The sequence below is a fragment of the Rattus rattus genome, chromosome 9 (genome assembly GCF_011064425.1).
Source record: "Rattus rattus isolate New Zealand chromosome 9, Rrattus_CSIRO_v1, whole genome shotgun sequence".
Lineage (NCBI taxonomy): Eukaryota > Metazoa > Chordata > Mammalia > Rodentia > Muridae > Rattus > Rattus rattus.
This window is the reverse complement of record NC_046162.1, coordinates 54,304,576-54,322,164: the sequence shown is the minus strand read 5'-3', so window position 1 is coordinate 54,322,164 and position 17,589 is coordinate 54,304,576. Positions and strand designations below refer to the sequence as shown.

Here is a 17,589-nt window from a genome sequence, read left to right as displayed (position 1 = left end):
TCTCTCTCTCTCTCTCTCTCTCTCTCTCTCTCTCTCTCTCTCTCCCTGTCTGTGTGTGTGTGTGTGTGTGTGTGTGTGTGTGTGTGTGTGTGTGATTAATGGTTGGTTTTTAAAAGAAAATCTATACCACACCAGTTTCTGTGGACTTTCATCTGACCTTTTGAGTGAATATACACTGGAAACTTTCCACCACAAGATTAGAAAGACATCTGAGATGACACGCTACCCACCTGATGTCTTGGGCCACGCCCCCGGGTTACCACTGGGAGAGAGGCGGTAACAGGCATGTTCAGTGGTTCTAAACAACAACAGCAGAGTGTGTTGGCCCAGGGGCACCTCGGGATTGACCAAGAGGAAACACACATTGCACAATGATAGGATCTTGTCGGTACAGCTGTCAGAGAAGGAAACTCCCACAGCAAAGGGCATAAAACCATCCAATGCAGTCTGAGGCAGCTCAGTCCTGTGAGTGTCAGAGAGCTGAGGCAGCCCTGCTCCATACACAGATGGGACCATGAACTCCAGTCACAGCTTTAACCAGACCTACTCGGCCTCCGTCCACAGCCTCGGAAGCGCCTGGGGGCAGCGTGGGAGCTGCCACAGGACCCCGAGTGTCCATGGAGGTGCAGGGGGTGTCCGCATCTCCCTTTCCTTCACCACACCAGGCTGCCTGCCTCCTGGAGGGTCGTGGGGCTCTGGAAGCAGCAGTCCCCTGCTAGGAGGAAATGGTAAGGCCACCATGCAGAACCTCAATGATCGCCTGGCCAGCTACCTGGAGAAGGTGAGGGCTCTGGAGGAGGCCAACTCGAAGCTGGAAAGTCGCATCCTTCAGTGGCATCAGGAGAGAGAACCCAGCACCAAAAAGGATTATTCCCAATATGAAGAAAACATCAGCCACCTCCAGGAGCAGGTAAGACACCGAGAGACCCTGCAGCTTGCCATGGTATTGTCATAACCAAGGAGGATAGGGGAGGGGGAGCCAGACAGTGCATAGGACAGTTCCCAGAGCAAAAAGCAAAAGAATTCAATCTTAAGTATGGCTCACCTAAATCTTAGTGCCATACCTTAGGTATGGACTCGGGGAAACCTGTTTATAAAAATAATTTCTGGGTTGGGGATTTAGCTCAGTGGCAGAGCACTTGCCTAGCAAGCACAAGGCCCTGGGTTCGGTCCCCAGCTCCAAAAAAAAAAGAAAAAATAATAATAATTTCTTCTCTACAAATGATGTGGACACCAGACAGCAAACATTTCGGAGTTTATGGTAGACCATCTTTTGAACAGCAAAATGGCCTGGTTTTCTACACACTTTAAAACGTGGACGAAAACAACACTGTAAGCCTTCGGAGTGCCAGGCAGCAGGTCACTGTGCAGTATCACTCGAGATCCAACAACGTCGAAATGATAAGGCTGCTAGGCTGGGTGCACCCTCGGTACACAAGGCCCAGGAGAGAATTGACTTTCAAATCAGATCAGTCCTGCTCCACCTCAGAGTCCTGGCGACCGTGTGACTCTCTAGCAACAGAAGGCTGAGTTGTGCTACCGGGTAGATCATGGGGAGAACGCTGTCACACTTCACCAGCAGATATACTGTTATGACCTCCCTGGCTATTTTTCTAGAAACTTCGAGGAGATAAAGTTGCTCACACTTCTGAGAAAGGCATATTGCTGGGGGGGGGGCGCTGATAACACTGGGAGTTTAACAATTAGAGAGTTGGGCTAGACTATGGAGATAGGCTTCCAAAAGAAAAGATGCTTCTAGACCAAACACCAAAACGGTTCAGCTCTTACCTTCTGGGGTGCCTGGATACAAGTAGAGGGCCTCCTTGACAATCATCACGCAGTTATGTTCTTAAAGCTACAAAACTTCCCTTTGTATGAAGGGTTCCAGAAAAATCCCTGTGGAAGCTTGATTTAAACACCCCCACACCCCCGCAAAGACCATCACAGGCTTCCAATATTAATACCATATTATTTCACAATGCTCAGCCATATTTGCTTGAATGTAGGAAGGACCAATCAAGATAATATAAATCTGTCCTTGTAATGACCCCTAATTATCGAATAATCGGCCTAATAACCAAGTGCGTAATTGCCTTAACTACAGAGTGCGCGGCCGTCTCTGTGAAGAAAACAAGGTGACTCAACATCCTCACGCTGTTTTTCGTTTCATGAAGTTGCTTTGGTTTTAGAATGGAGGGGAAAGATGATGTCTGCAGATGGAGAGGCCAGGAGCGCGACTCCCAAAAGAAATACCAGCTTAACGCCTGCTCCAACCACAGACAGTCCAGCGGGAGAGAGAAGTAGGGAGGGGAAGGAAAGGAGAGCGACTATTATTGAGCACCTACTGTATACCGAGCGGTGTGGTGGGTGTTAAGTCCGTGCAAAGGGCTTTCTGCCACGGTAGGACTGATCTATGTTATCCAAAGTCATTCTAGGAACTCTGCTAGGAAATTGAAGTTCAAAACTGTGAAATAAACCCCCAAGCCAGCAGCAAAGGGTAGAGGTGGGGCTTCCACTCAGGTCTGTTTCAAATGATCCGACTTCCATCCCAGCGTGCCAGCGTGGCGCCAACTCGCCAGACTCATAGGAAGATCAAATGCACGGGTTTAGCCCCAAGGATCGTGCAGCGGGTGGACAGAACAGCCTGTGCCACACACAGCTCAGAAAGTTCAATTCTCACGGATCTGAGAAGCAAATATTTGTATCCCCAACTTCCAGACCAGGGGGGCTGAAACTGGATACTTTTTCTACTTGTTTTTCTAAATTCTTTAGAATGGAATTGGGGGGCGGGAGAGGGGGAGGAGTGGGTTCAGTTGTGAGTAAGAACAGCCAGCCCACTCTCTACCGGACCAGATCTCTGGATTCTCAGGCCAACTAGGTCAAGGTTCATGTTCTTCTCGACTGTGCTTTGGATGTTTCATCTCTGGTTTGGAAGAGTGTCAGTCCTGGAGGTGTAGGTTGTCTGTCATTCCTGACTTCTGCCAGGTCCTAAGGGATTCCTCAGAAACCTGGGGCTGGCCTCTCCCTGGTCCTGATAAAGTTCTCTGAGTAAATAGACATTTTACCCTCACCATGCAATGTTCAATGTTACTCAAAAAGTCTATGAGAAACATAGTTCAAAAAGGGATCTAAACCTTTTGAAACACAGAAATTGGACATAGCAGTGGCAATATCATTTTTAAAACTCCCTGGTGATCGGGAGCACGGTCAAATTGTCTATTTGCCTCTCCTGAGTAGGAGACTGCATGCATACCTTGGGGCGATGATACTCTGCTAAATGCACCAGCTAGATTTTCAAAGAATGAACTCAGGGCCTTGGGGAGAACCTCGATGGTTGTTACAACATATGGTTTAAAATATATGCCTCATATCTTATTTCTCAATCCATCCACATCCTTTTATGACTAGTAAGGATGTCTTAGAAATACTGACTGCATCACAATACCCTATTAAGGAAAGCCAAAGAGTGAGAAGAAGTTTTAAACGTGAGATGTGGCCTCTGGAGAAATGGTTTCAGGGCTACTGCTCTTGGGGAGAACCTAAGTTCAATTCCCAGACCCTAAAAGTTGGCTTACAGCCACCTGTAGCTCCAGTTCCTGGCGGTCCAATGGCCTTTCTGTCCTTTGCAGCTTTCTGTGTACACATGTTGCACACACACACAACGCTGGGGCACGAAAACATAAATATGTAAATGCATATATACACATACATATCTAGATAGGAAGGAGAGAGTTCGTCTTATATAGATAGCCAAGACAGGCCTTGAGCTCACTTATGTACCCAAGGATAGCCTTGAACCTCTGTCTTCACCTCTCCTGCATTGGGATTGATAGAATGTGCCACCATGTTCCACTTATGCAGTGCTGGGTATTGAACCCATGCTAGGTAAGCACTCTGCAAACTGACCTTCATCTCCAGCCCAACATCCGCTAGATGCCAAAAACACCCCAAGGTCTCACTCTCCGTAAGAACGAGGGCTGAGAGAGAGGGTGGGGTTACACACCTGGTGTGGGCTTCTCGGTGGATAAGTGACCACTTCAACTTGGAGGAGTCAAATTAAGGTCACAGGGTACTTTTACCTCTCCGTTTCGGTTGCTCACGATGGGGGCCGTCGGTCAGCATGGATGAATACAGTCACTCAGTGCACAAGAAAGAAGGGCTTACAGCAGAGCCCCGCCCTTTGGGGCTGGAGCTATGGGGGCGGAGCTACTTGCTTTGGGGGTGGAGCTGTGGGGGCGGAGCTACTTTTATTTTGCGTGAGCAAACAATAGCGAGAATAAGAAACCTAGAAGGGAGAAGGCTGGTTTGTTCAAAAGAAAAAGAAAACGCCATAAAGCAGCACTGTGGACAAGAAGCAAGGAAATACCTGCTGTTTCCACTTCCAGGGCAAAGTTCAACGAACCTTTCACAGTGCCTGTAGCAGGCCAGGTATGCATGCAATATTATCACATTTACTATCTTCTGACTCTGATAATTTGTCGGTGCCAGTGGTCAGTAACCACTATTATTGTTGTGGATGAAGGAACTGAGTCTATGATGTCCTCACCCAGCTAGCGGGTGACCCCAGACTGGCTCTTTGAGATTTAGATCCAGCGTCCCCCCTACTTGTGAAAGCCGTATTGTTCATTCAAGGGACCAAATTCCAAATCATCGGTGGAGCTTTAAATAGGACTAGAGTTTGAAAAGGCACCTTTGTTTTAAGGAAGAGCTTTCCCCTAAGAAAAACCCTCTCCAAATAAAGGAATTAGCTATACAAATACAGTGGGAATGCCACAGGTTCTGCCTCTCCAGCTGCATTGCAAAACCTTAAAAGCAGGCATCTCTGAGGTCACCTGCTTCTAATACAAAACCCTGATTGTAAAGACACTGGGACCGAAGCACAAGGGCGGAGTGACTGTCCAATCATGTGGCCTGATCGGGAAGGAAGCCAGGCCAAAGAAACACAACAGCTGTACTCTGTACCAATACTCCGCACAAAACCACCACTCTACCTTTAGACAATGAGAAATTGACACCATTTCCCCCCAGAGATCATGGTATACATCAAATGTGAGTCCTTTCTCTAATCCTAAGGTCCTGCATGCACGATTGTTCAAACACCTCGAACGAGTCATTCTAATGTAAATAAAACTTAAGTAAATATCTAGTGAGTCTTCGGCTGACGGCCTTAATACTGTGGAAACTTCTTAAGCAGAAGCATTTGGTGGTCAAGAATTCACTGAGTTTGTGTTTTCATAGCTGAGATCAAGGGAATCTTGTCACAAATATATTACAAATACATCTTCCTGAAGGCTACATATATGGCTCTAGACTCTCTGGGCAAAATAGTAATGGTGGTAGTAGTAGTAGTAGTAGTAGTAGTAGTAGTAGTAGTAGTAGTAGTAGAAGTAACAATAATAATTATTAATAATAATAATTAATAATAATTTCTTTATATGAAGACTATATGAAATTTACTTCACATTAGTTCTCACACTGGAAATACGAATGCACCGCTAGCAAGAATTGCATGCGCCTGAGATAATGACTGCATTTGAGGAAATCTTGCCTTGTGGTTACAGTAAGAAAAGCTCAGACTCCGGGGAGATGGCTCAGTAGGCCAGAGCAACTGCTGTACAAGGCTGAGGGCCTGAGTTAGAATCCTAGAATCCTCTGTATTCGTGTCAAAAGCCAGGAATAAGCATACATCCCTGTAACCCAGCACCAGTGGGGAGAAGTGGGAGATAGGAGGGTTGCTAGGAGCCAGCCGCTGGCCACCATCCTAACTCCAGCTTCAGGAAGAGAGCCTGTCTCAAGGGAATAAGGAGGCAAGTGCTGGAGTGGGACACTTGAGGTCCTCCTCCGTCCTTCTGAAGTATGTGCATGTGCATGGGTATATGCTTGCACACATGTGCAATACACACCTACACATGCACACACACACACACACACACACACACACACCACCATCTTTGAAAAAGAAAAAGTCTCATTCCTTAAGCCCCATTCTCATTACCAGACAGTTAGAAGGCATCACCAAGAGGCACCGTCCTCTCTTCCCCTGCTTCACTCTTCTGGCCAATCCCAGCCCATCCAGGCTCTGCATAAACCTGTGCTGTTCTCAGCCTTGGTGAGAGAAGGCTCTTATTGTGGTGGGTACTAGTTAGCAGAGACTCGTAACTGTTCAAATCACTAAGGATAAGCGACCGTGCCTACCCAGCTATACATGGCTCATCTATACCGACCTGCCCTGCTCTCCAAGGCGCTGAGGAAGAGAAGGCAGAAAAAGTGTAAGAGCCAGGGAGCTGGGAGGAGTGCTGGGAGATGCCGCCATGTTCAGGATGTGATGTGGCTACCGTACACAGGAACGCACAGCCAGCAGCTAAGATGCCTTCCCAGGCCCTGCACGAAATCAAGCCAGATAAAACTTCCAGTATGGACGGGGTAGGCGCTACCCCTAGCTGAGGGGCTACTGGCAATTGGTGGCCACTGGAAGAGGGAGAGTTATTTTTCTTTTTTTTTTTCTTTTCTTTTTTTTTCGGAGCTGGGGACCGAACCCAGGACCTTGCGCTTGCTAGGCAAGCGCTCTACCACTGAGCTAAATCCCCAACCCGAGAGTTATTTTTCTTATGGAGGAGGAATGACAACAGGGAGTTGGCTGCTCCCCAGTGCATGGCCTCACCCCCTTGCATGTACGGACGATGCTAATTGGACTTGGTGGCTTGAATAATAATAGTAATATCAATAACGATGAAGAAACGAGGGGGGAGAAAGTTATATTTTAAAAAGACAGTGAACCAACTGCGGACATGATCTTACCATGTTTTGAGTCTCATTATCCCGCCACAGCAAAAGGAAGTTGTCTGGGGACTGGAGAGATGGTTCAGCAGTTAAGACAGCTTACTGCTTTCTTGGAGGACCTGAGTTTGATTCCTGGCACCCACTTCAGGTGACCATCTGGTTTCTGATGGCTCCTGTACATATATGTTGCACTAAAGTCACACACACACACACACACACACACACACAATCTTTTTCTAAGAAGAAAACAGTTTTTGTGCTGAAAGTCACTAGTGGAAGAAACATGGGTGCAGGCATGCAGTTGTCATGGCTGGATCTGACGAAGTGGACTAATTTCTCTGAACATATTTTACAGATAGTGGACGGAAAGATGGCCAACGCCCACATTGTCGTGCTCATTGACAACGCGAGGATGGCAGTGGATGACTTCAACCTCAAGTAAGTCCCTTCCTCACAGAGTTCCGCGGAGGGAAAGCCTGTTCCACAGCCTGTCAGAACCTGCCGCCACAACCTTGCTGGATTATCACTAAAGGGCAGGACAAAAGTCTCATGCAATTTAAATAACCCAGGTACACGTGCACATGATAGCATGTGAAGATTTGAATATGAACCAAGAACTGGGCGCTAATAAGAACTTTCCGTTTTAGGTATGCTAATTTTGTAATACTTACTTAGAAAGAAATATTTTTTTCCTTAAAAAAAAAATGTACTCTGTGGTACTTAGGGTTGAAATGTCACAATGTCTAGGAAATGCTTTGAACGTCTTCAACAATGAACAGTGTGCCATGGTGTATACTTGGAATCTCAGCTTTTGGGAGGCAGAAGCAATAGGATCGTGAGTTTAAGGGCAGCCTGGGGTGCATAGCAAGATCTTACTTCAAAAATAAGTAAATAAGTAACCAACAACCACAAAGGAAAAAAGACATTTTTTCATCAATGTATGTAGATGAAACACACATGCAAGGTATTTGTGGGTAGTAAATCTAGGTGATGGATATCGGGCTACGTGTCTTCTATTCTGTACTCATTTTAAAAGTTGGCACTGAGTCACCGCCACAGACAAGCATAGCATGGAACAATGTGCTATATCCGTGTATATCTACATATACATACACATCCATATATGTCCAATGTATCAATGTGCTAAAGGTATCCCGTATGTATCAGTCAGTCTCTCACTTATACCCAGAAGGTAAGAGCATCCCCTCTAAACCCAAGTGGACCCTGGCAAACCCCACAGTCTTCCAACAACAGGTTGCTCTTCCTCTCTCTCTAAAGGTTTGAAAATGAACACTCGTTAAAGAAAGACTTGGAGATTGAAGTTGAGGGCCTCAGAAAGACCTTGGATGATCTGACCATCGTCACGACAGACCTGGAACAGGAGGTGGAGGGAATGAGGAAAGAGCTCATTCTCATGAAGAAGCGGCATGAGCAGGTAGGGCTGTCCTGGGCTCCTGGGAACCTTCTCTGCTCCTAACTTCTCAGTCCAGTTGACCCCTTAGTAGCAGAAGGGACCACTGCCTGAGTGCCAGGTTCCCCATAAGGAATCACAGAAACGTCCACTTTTTCCAAGTTAAAGGTTCTCTTCTTAGATGTTAAACAAAACCACCAAGTGCGATCATAATTAGCAGTGATTGGAAAATAATAGTAACTGACGATCTGTTATCACACGCTGGTAACCTGGACTTGATAATATAATATATAATCAGGACTGGGAAGATGGCTCGGTGGTTATAGTGCTCGATACATAAGCATGAGGGCTGCAGTGCAGATCCCCAGAGCCCTCTAAGCAAGTGTAGTTATTCCAGCACTTGGGAGGCAGAGACCAGATCCACAGGGCAAACTGGCAGGCCAAGAGTAGCCAAGTCAGTGAGCTCCAGGTTCATCAAGGGACCCAGCCTCAATAAAATAAAAAACAGTAGAGAGCAATAAGGAAAACATCTAACATCAGTGTTGAGCTACCATATCCATGAACACACATGTGCATGCAAACATACAAAGATACATACGTACATGCATGTGCACCGCATACATAGAGATGCAAAAATAAGTGGGATTGGGAAGAAGTCTTAGTCAATAAAATGTTTGCTGCAGAAGCTAAGGACATTAATTCAAAACCCCAGCACACTCATAAAACCCCGAGTGTGGTGGCATGCAGCCCAGCACTAGAGGAAGCAGAACGGGGATGGTGGGGATGCCCAATTCAACCCCTGGCCTCCACGTGCATGTATACAGAGGTACATATATTTATATACATATATGAAGACATACAGAAAGGGGGCAGGGATGGAGGGAGGGAGAGAGAGGAGGAGGGAGAAAAAATGTGTGACATTGAACACATCTGTCTTTGGCCCTATGTTTAGAAACAAGGGCAATGGGATAAAGAAGATGCTAAAACCCAAAACTCAAGAATCCTAATCCACAGATGTATTTAACTGACTTGCAGAAGAACTTCTGTTCATTCTGAGTCCCTGAGACTGGCAAAGGGACAGAAAAACACTTCAGACCAACCTGGTTGCTTCTGAACATCGAAGAGCCTGGTTTCTGAATAGCCTGGTTACTAAGACAGTGGTTCTTAGTAACACCTTTACTATGATCGCTTGCTTTCCCTGTAAAGCTTCTCCAATGCTTGGTTTCTGGTTGCAGAACTAACTGCTTCCCTAAAGCCTTGGCCTAAAACTGGAAATGCTCACTGCTTAACTGCGTGGACGCATTGCCAGTGAACACCTGCTAGAAAGGAATCTATTTGCTCTGGACATGCAACTGCTTTCTGGAATACGCTCAACCAAGGAATTGGGTCAAAGAAACTGTCTGACTGTGTGCTGTTACTGTTTGAACATGAAAGGTCCTCCACCAGATGGGGTTTTGAATGCTCAGACCCCATAAAACAGAACTGTTTTAGAAGTCCCGGAGACCTGGGACTCACCGGGCAGCTGGTATTGCTGGACTGAGAGATCTATGTTCGATGAAAGTCTCTCTCTCTCTCTCTCTCTCTCTCTCTCTCTCTCTCTCTCTCTCTCTGTGTGTGTGTGTGTGTGTGTGTGTGTGTGTCTGTCTGTCTGTCTCTCTGTCTCTCTCTCTCTCTCTCTCTCTCTTCCCCCTCCCTTTTTCCCTCCCCTCATCTGCCCCTTCCCTCTCCCTTTCCCTCGTCCTCTTCTCCTCCCTCTTTCACCACCCCCTTTTCCCTCTCCCTCTCTCCTTCTCCATCTCCCCTGTCTCTTCCTCCCTCTTTCTCCTCGGTCCCTCTCCGCCTTGCTTCTCTCTGTCCTTTGTGACGTGAAAAGCCCCTCTCCCACAAGGTCCTATTACACGTTCCCTGAGTGTGCTGTGCCTCCTTCCTATCACTGTGGCAGAAACATCTGTTGGGAAGGGAAATTCATTTTGGCTGAGAGTTTCAGCGGCTCCATTCATGGCTACTTGACCCATACACACAGGCAATGTGTGTCACAGCATTGGGAGAATTGGGGAAAAGAGCTTCTTCATTTCATGGTTACAAAGGATAGACAGACAGGAAGGGGCCAGGGATAAGATCTCTCCAAGAACACAAGCACAGGGGCTCACCAGCAATGCCCCAAATCTCCTAACGCTGTCTGAACCAACCAAGAAAATGCTATTCACTGAGAGCCAAGCCCACAGCTCATGGCCCTTTGGGGGAGACACTTTATACCCAAACCATGGTACATGTGTTATGTTGGTCTGTATTTTATAGTTTTGGAGTCAAGGCACATGCTGTCTAGTCGATTTGTAATAACTATGAAATTGTCATACCAGTGAGAACGGCAACCACATAAATAGAACCATTTACCAGTGCCAATTGAAACAACAATCCAGCCTTCTGATTGTCACGGGCCAGTTCATTTTCTTTCTCTGTCACTAAACAGGAAATGGAGGAGAATCACTGGCCAAGCGACTTCAAGGTCAATGTGAAGGTGGACACGACTCCAGGGGAAGATCTGATTAAGGTCTTGGAAGATATGAGGCAGGAATATGAGTTAATAATAAAGAAGAAACATCAAGAGTTGGACACCTGGTTTAGAGAGCAGGTAAAAGACAAGTGACCGGACATCGGATTCCTCTATTGCCACATGTCACAACACTGACTCCCTGCTTGTGATTGCTCCACAGTCAGCCGCCATGACCCACGAGGTGGCCAGTCCAGTGCCTGTACAAGGCAACCATAGTGATATCCATGAGCTGAGGCGAACATTCCAGGCCCTAGAGATTGACCTGCAGGCCCAGCACAACAGGGTAAGTTGAACTAGGAGAATCCTGGACCCTCTACAGTCTCCTCCATAGGGCCTTCCTTGACCTTGTCTCCTGGCCCCAGTTCCCTGGTCCCCTTTGGACTTCTATCATTGCCTAATTTCCATTCAAATTTTTCGTGTTGAGAATGAGAAGACATTGCTATAGTAAAGACGTAGCTAGACTTTGGCTGAGAAGCTCTTTATAGACCAATGCTGGTCATCAAATTGACCTTTCCTGGTAGGTCTTAACCTTCTCATTGTAACAGAAAGAAAACCAAAGCTCCAGGCAGTTAACAAATTTAGCGAAGGTCACACAACTTGGGAGTTGCTGGTGGTGAGGGCATGTGATTTCAGAGGTGAGAGATGCTAGACAGCACCCCCACCCGGTCCCCACATATATTGTCTATCAGTCCTCACCTCACTTATACCCAGTATGTTCCAGAACTCCAATAAAAAGAAATTCAAGCATGGTGGGTGACTAACTTAGCCCTGGCTGACTCCAGTGTGCTTCTCTGTTCGTTATGTATGTGACGTGTCACCCACTACCCCAAATATGTTCTGGAGTGTAAGCCATTTCTATTTTCATTGCAGTTTGGTAAGACGTTTTGGATCAGTGCTATTTCCAAAACTCAGACCATGCAACCTATCATTTGATCCCCTTCATACCTACTGAGTCCTCTGATCCTCAGCGTAGCTCCTGAGAGATGCTTTACCCTGCGTTTTGAATAAGCATAATTAGCTCATTTGTTTTGCAAAAGAACATATGGTAAATAACCTTATTTTGTGAATTTAATGATAGTGAGATCATAGTTCACTGTCAGCCAGGGATGGGGACACATGTCTGTAACCCCAGCACTTGGGAGGCTTCAGAAGAAAGATAACTCAACACTATCCCAGGCTGTATAGTGAGGACCCTGACTCCCATAAGAATATGCATTTTCAAGATGGCCGTCATGGTCGTGGTGTGATGCTCTGCAGAGTCCAATGTATTTCAACCACTATATTTCACAATAGTCCTGGAGTCAATGTGGCTCTGACACCTGTGTTCCTCCTCTGGCACTATGTACAGCACAGAGAATTTAGTGATGAACATAGAGGATGTAAACCATAATTCTGCAAATCATCGAAAGATATGTATGTCGGGCGGGAAAGGCTGCACCAGAGAAAGGAAGACCTGGCAGAATGAAGAGTTGCCACCTTAAACATCGTGAGCACCAGGCAGCTGAGGAAAGGTCTGAGAGAGATGAGGAGGTGCTTTATGTGGCTACAGATTGGAGAGGAGCGGGCTGCTGCAGGCGGGGGGAACAGCAAATGTAAAAGCCGAAAGGCAAAAGTACGTTCTTGAAGTATCTGGGAACAAAGATAAAGAAAGGAGAGAAGGGGAGAGGAGAGAAGGGCAGGAAGGGAAGAGAAGTGGGGCAATGGGTCAGGTCACAATGGATCCAGACAGTTTGGGGCTCTGTAGGCTACTTTGGGGGTTTGGGGGGATTGGAACAACCAGTGTAGCCAGCTCCTTGAGGAAGTCTACCATCTGTGCAGGGAAGCAGAGAAGCTGGATAATGGCTGAGAGTGAATGTAGATTTAAGGCAGAAAATCAAGGTAGGATCACCTAGAAGAAAGAACAATAATGAAGGCAGGGGTGGTGGAGGTGATGGCAACAGACAGCTCAGGTGTTGGGTACCTGGACATGGATAAATCTGTGATTGGCAACAAGGGTGAGTGACTGTTGGTGTCTCTCCAGATGGCTTTCATTCCTCAGTGAGACTAAGGCCTGAGAGGGCAACTGTGAAGATGAGACTCAAGGGCAAAAGGGAAGGGAGGAAACACGTCTCTGGGGAAATGACAGGGTGCCTGCACTAGGGGAATATGGTCTGATAGCCAGACAGCGTTAATGAGAGACCAGTGAAAACTAAGCAGATACTCGAGGGTGGGTAGCTAATATAATTATGATTTTTCTCCTTAAAATTAAAGTTCTACAGAAAAGCAGAGGGTGAGTCCGTACAAAGTTAGGACTTGATCTCAACCCTACCTGAGATGCTTTATTTTAAAGTTTCAGAATTTTCCTCAAAAGCGGCAGCCTGTCACTATTGTATGTCAGAGACTGTCACTTAGCCTAGACTAGATTTACCAAGTGACTGGATGCTCAGTTGTCATTTGAGCTTAAGATCAACATCTACGTTATTTTTAAGCATATAGGAATGTCCGGTGTGAAGGTGTGATAATGTTTGTAGATATATTTATCCTCATTGCTCATCTTGAATTCAAGGGCGATCAGGTAAAACCACGCATTCTCTGTTGCACATGACATCACTCCATTCTCTGAGGATGCAGTCCCTCTCCCTCCTGGAATTTTCCATCTAACCAGAGATTAAATGGAAACGTTGGGAATGGTTCAAAGCCAGGCAGCTCCTGTCTGATCCCCAGTAAACCATCGAGGATAGGGGGTACGGTGGCATTGCCAAGAGTTCCCTGGCACAATGGCTCCAGGCATCAGAACCTCCAGCACTGACCCCTGTAAGTCAGCCTGCCTCTCCCCAGCGTCACCCACAATACCTCGCAGAGAGGTCAGAGTAAGTTAACACTGCGCATGCCCGTGGACTGAAGCTCCCCGTGGACTAGTGAATGGGCTATATCATTCCTTCTTTCAGAAATCTGCTTTGGAAAACATGCTGACGGAGACCCAGGCTCGGTACTCCTGCCGTCTCCAGGACATGCAGCAGATAATCTCCCACTACGAGGAGGAGCTGATACAGCTCCGCCAAGACCTGGAGCGGCAGAACAACGAACACAAGGTGCTGCTGGGCATAAAAACCCACCTGGAGAAGGAAATCGCCACCTACCGCCGGCTCCTGGAGGGAGACACTGAAGGGTGAGGCAAGGAGCAGCTGGAACATGCGGGACATGGCGCTCCTGTGCATGGATGTGTCCCCAGGGTCTCAGCCACAGTGGAGAGAGAGAGAGAGAGAGAGAGAGAGAGAGAGAGAGACAGACAGACAGACAGACAGACAGACAGACAGACAGACACTAATTTTCTCTGGAAGATTCCTGTATCCATCCAGCCTTTCCTTCACGCTGAGCTGGAAGGCTGAAAGGTTCTCCCTGGATGGAAAGGTTTACTCTCCAAACCGTTAAATTAAGTAATGGTTCAAAGGAAAGATGGAGGGAGTTCAGTTTTGACCGTTGTGTTTCTCCAGTAGAGTGCACTCAAGTTGAGTTCAAAATTAAAAACGAAAGGCAGGGGAAAGGTTTTAGACCAATGGCATTGGAAGATTCGCTAACAGAATCAAGATTTTCAAACTGATTATTTCTGACCATGCCTGAAATCATGCCTAGCCTCTGGTCCAAAGAGAATAGAAAATAGGGGGGGGGGTGTCAGAAAGTTTTCTTCAAATAAAATGTAGTTGGAACAAACTATGCCCAGTCCAAGGAGCTCAGAAACTCCAGAACTGAGTTGCTAACACCAACTTGGGAAAGGATATTGGTGACTGCAGGGAGCTGGAGGGAGGAACAGGAAGACTTGGGAGAATTCTCCTGATGCCTGGCCTTCTGGAAGGTGGCCCTCTCTTCTTTGGGATCCAGTTGTCCCGACAACTTCATGATCTTGAATCTGTCAGGTTCAATTATCCTCGGTAAAGAGCTGAAAAGTAGCAAACAAGGCAAGGAAGGGAAAAAGCAGGGGCTGATTGTTGCTAACGTAACTTTTTTTTTTTTTTTTTTTTGCCTTCATAGGACAAGGGATGAACCTGAGTCAAGACTGAAAGGTAAAGAAGAACCCGTTTCATTGTCCGTCTCTCGGTGTTGTTTCAGCTGATCAGCCTGTCTACCCACTCCCTATTGGTCATAATTCACACTCGGCTCCCAAATGTCCACAGCTCAATTTTTATTTTCCTCCCAGACAGCCAGAAATTTTCTATTAAGTTAACAAATTAGACACCACAGAGCAAAGTGGGCCCTGGTTATTTTAGCAGGGGAACAGTAAATATTTCTTATTTAAAGAGCTTACAAATAAATGAATTAGGGATTTGGAGTGGGTTTTTTTTTCTTAACATTATTTTCATGTACATGATGATGTATTTTGAGGATGGAACCCAACACCAAACATGAAATTTAATCAAATATTATATATTTTATATATAATATTTATATACATAACATATATATATATAATATTTTTGAATGATATAAGGTCTTGCCATGTATAAGGTCCCCCCGTAGCATCGTGACACTGCTCCAAATGCTTTAGAAGCTGGAGCATTTGAAACTTTGGAATTTTGAGTAAGGAAGACTCAGCTTGTGTATGCAAACTCTTTGCAAGAAGGACATAGATTAAAGTGGTGATTGTTAGAATCAATCTCTCTCTCTCTCTCTCTCTCTCTCTCTCTCTCTCTCTCTCTCTCTCTCTCTCTGAAATGATGAAGTCTGTTAACTGGACCCCTAAGAAAGTACATCGCATCCGTTCCCAAACCTGGCTGTGTTGAGCAGTAGGGGTATCCAAGAGATTTCAGTAGGGAGTCATGAAGGATGTGTTCCGAGGCCCGGTGAGGTTGGGACTGTGATGCAACGCATCCTTCTCTAGAACAGACAGGCTGTCTAACAGTATAGATAGAGCAAGCATTCTGTAGACAAAGAAAAGGGACAGGAGAGGGACAGAAACAACCAACAGGTTTAACATTCTCACATCTGTGACCCGGGAACCATATCTTCTCAGATTATCATGAATGTATGACAGAAAAGTTTAGCACGGATCAGCGTGGACCATGCATTCCTTTCTTGTTAGACTTTTTTAATAAAATTATTCTAAGGCATTAGAGATTAGAGATTTGGCTAACCATTTCAGAGCGCCTGCTATAACTGCCTTGTTTCTGAAAGATTGCCACAAAACCGCATCTTAACTACATCCAGGGGTGGGAAACCCAGTACCTGATGTACAATCTGCTGTGTGCTGACAAGAGGCTTGATCTTTATTAAGTTTACCCTTGTACATGTATTAATAGTTTCCACTCTTCCCTGTGGCCCAGAACCAGTTTATTGATGTCGGCACAGCACTCCTTCAAATCAGGGATGATGTTTTCGAGAACAGTGAACATCCCTGGATTCTCGCCCATCCATGCCATGTTTCTAGAACTTAAAGCGAGATGCCCTGGATGGCATGTAGTGCTCTGTCAACGCACAGTCTGTAGTGAAGAGCTACAGAGTCCTTGTGAGTAGGAAGCGCTCCTCACGAGCTGGTGGCCAGAGATCAGCTACTGTATCGGGCTCCAGATCTCCAAGGAGTAGCACTGGTCAGAGACCTCTGCTTTCTGGAGGAAGCAAGGATTTCCTCCAAGGTCAGACCCTTCCTCCCTGTAGCAGAGCCAGCCATATAGCTTGGTGAGAATTGTACAGGGCACAGAAAGCCTGCAGGGCTGGGAGCGGGGGCATTGAACATGTGCTTGCCGTAGGTGGTGGGGGAAGCCTGGCAGTGACCACTGTGATTCTTTCCCTCAGGATCCCCAGCTTCAATGATCAAGGCTATCACTCAAGAGAGCGTCAATGGAAGAATAGTTCTCTCTCAAGTGAATGAGATCCAAAAGCATTTGTGAGGCCACGAAGTCTCTGCCTGTTGTAAAACCCACATCCCATCCCCTGTGGGAAGCCCTTGCCTCAGCTCTAATGGGTGAGTCTCGACAGAAATCCTTGGAGTTTTCGGATTCAGAAACTTTTCCCTGTAATGGTCACACAGGACTTCCCATGATGCTCTTAATATATTGTTGCAATTTTCAAGTGAAAGAAGACGTTTATAAATTAAAGCTCTACTCTCTTGCTCTCCTGGTACAGTGTCCCAGGCCCATTGATATACATTTTGTTTGGAGCCAATAAACCTCCATACAGGTGGCATCCTGTCTTTACCCGTGTTATCAGGCAAGACAGGGCCTACTGAGATGTTTGTGGAGCACTTCCATGAAAGATCCAGAGGGGTCTTCAAAAACCACATGTGTCCCCAGTAGCCATGCACATCCTCCTTTAGTGACAGAAGGATCACCCTGAAGCTATGCAACCACGGATAAGGTGTGGTTCTTGAGGCTGTCTAGACCCTGCTAGCAGAAAAGAGGGGGATGCATAGAGAGAAGCTTCTCTAAGGTGGCCAAATATATGTAGCAAAGTATCTGAGTGCCTAGATATGAGCTCAAGTGAAGAAAGGAGATTGAGATGGATTTTATTAAACAGGAATGTTAAAATCCAAATTGCCAATGCCAGGAGCCAAAGGCCTATGGTGATCTATGGCTGGTGGCTAACCTACTGGGATGATGACCTCTGTCCCCTCGGGAACAGGCTATTGTCTAAGGCTCTAGGAGACAAAGCCATTTATGTCTGGTCCTGAGGGGCTGGGGAAAAAGAGCAAGGAGGCCACGTGTCTGTGAATATGTTGTCAGAATATGGGAGCGTGGAATGATGGGATATCAGTGGCTTAAGAGACAAACATGGGACAGGCACATGCCCATTTTAAGAACAAATAACCTGATACCCAGAAAAGTGAGGGTGTTTACCAGCCACTCCCCAGGCTGGTGCTGCTGGATGGAGGTCT

The 17,589-nt window shown here is 46.3% G+C and overlaps 1 protein-coding gene across 1 annotated transcript; it reads left to right on the top strand.

Annotated features, from left to right (window-relative positions):
• The first annotated feature begins 447 nt into the window (after positions 1-447).
• Positions 448-16,899, top strand: Krt23 (keratin 23). The gene is made up of 8 exons (XM_032912800.1): positions 448-910; positions 7,136-7,218; positions 8,059-8,215; positions 10,662-10,823; positions 10,906-11,028; positions 13,673-13,893; positions 14,754-14,785; positions 16,512-16,899. The coding sequence occupies exons 1-8, from the start codon at positions 515-517 to the stop codon at positions 16,604-16,606; spliced, it is 1,269 nt and encodes a 422-aa protein (XP_032768691.1). The 5' UTR covers positions 448-514; the 3' UTR covers positions 16,607-16,899.
• Positions 16,900-17,589: the final 690 nt, after the last annotated feature.

Excerpts from the sequence above, each read along its gene's own strand:
- Krt23 (XM_032912800.1), top strand. The coding sequence starts at position 515 with ATGAACTCCAGTCACAGCTTTAACCAGACCTACTCGGCCTCCGTCCAC. Across the intron at positions 8,216-10,661 it reads TGAAGAAGCGGCATGAGCAG|GAAATGGAGGAGAATCACTG; the intron begins GTAGGGCTGTCC and ends GTCACTAAACAG. Across the intron at positions 10,824-10,905 it reads ACACCTGGTTTAGAGAGCAG|TCAGCCGCCATGACCCACGA; the intron begins GTAAAAGACAAG and ends ATTGCTCCACAG.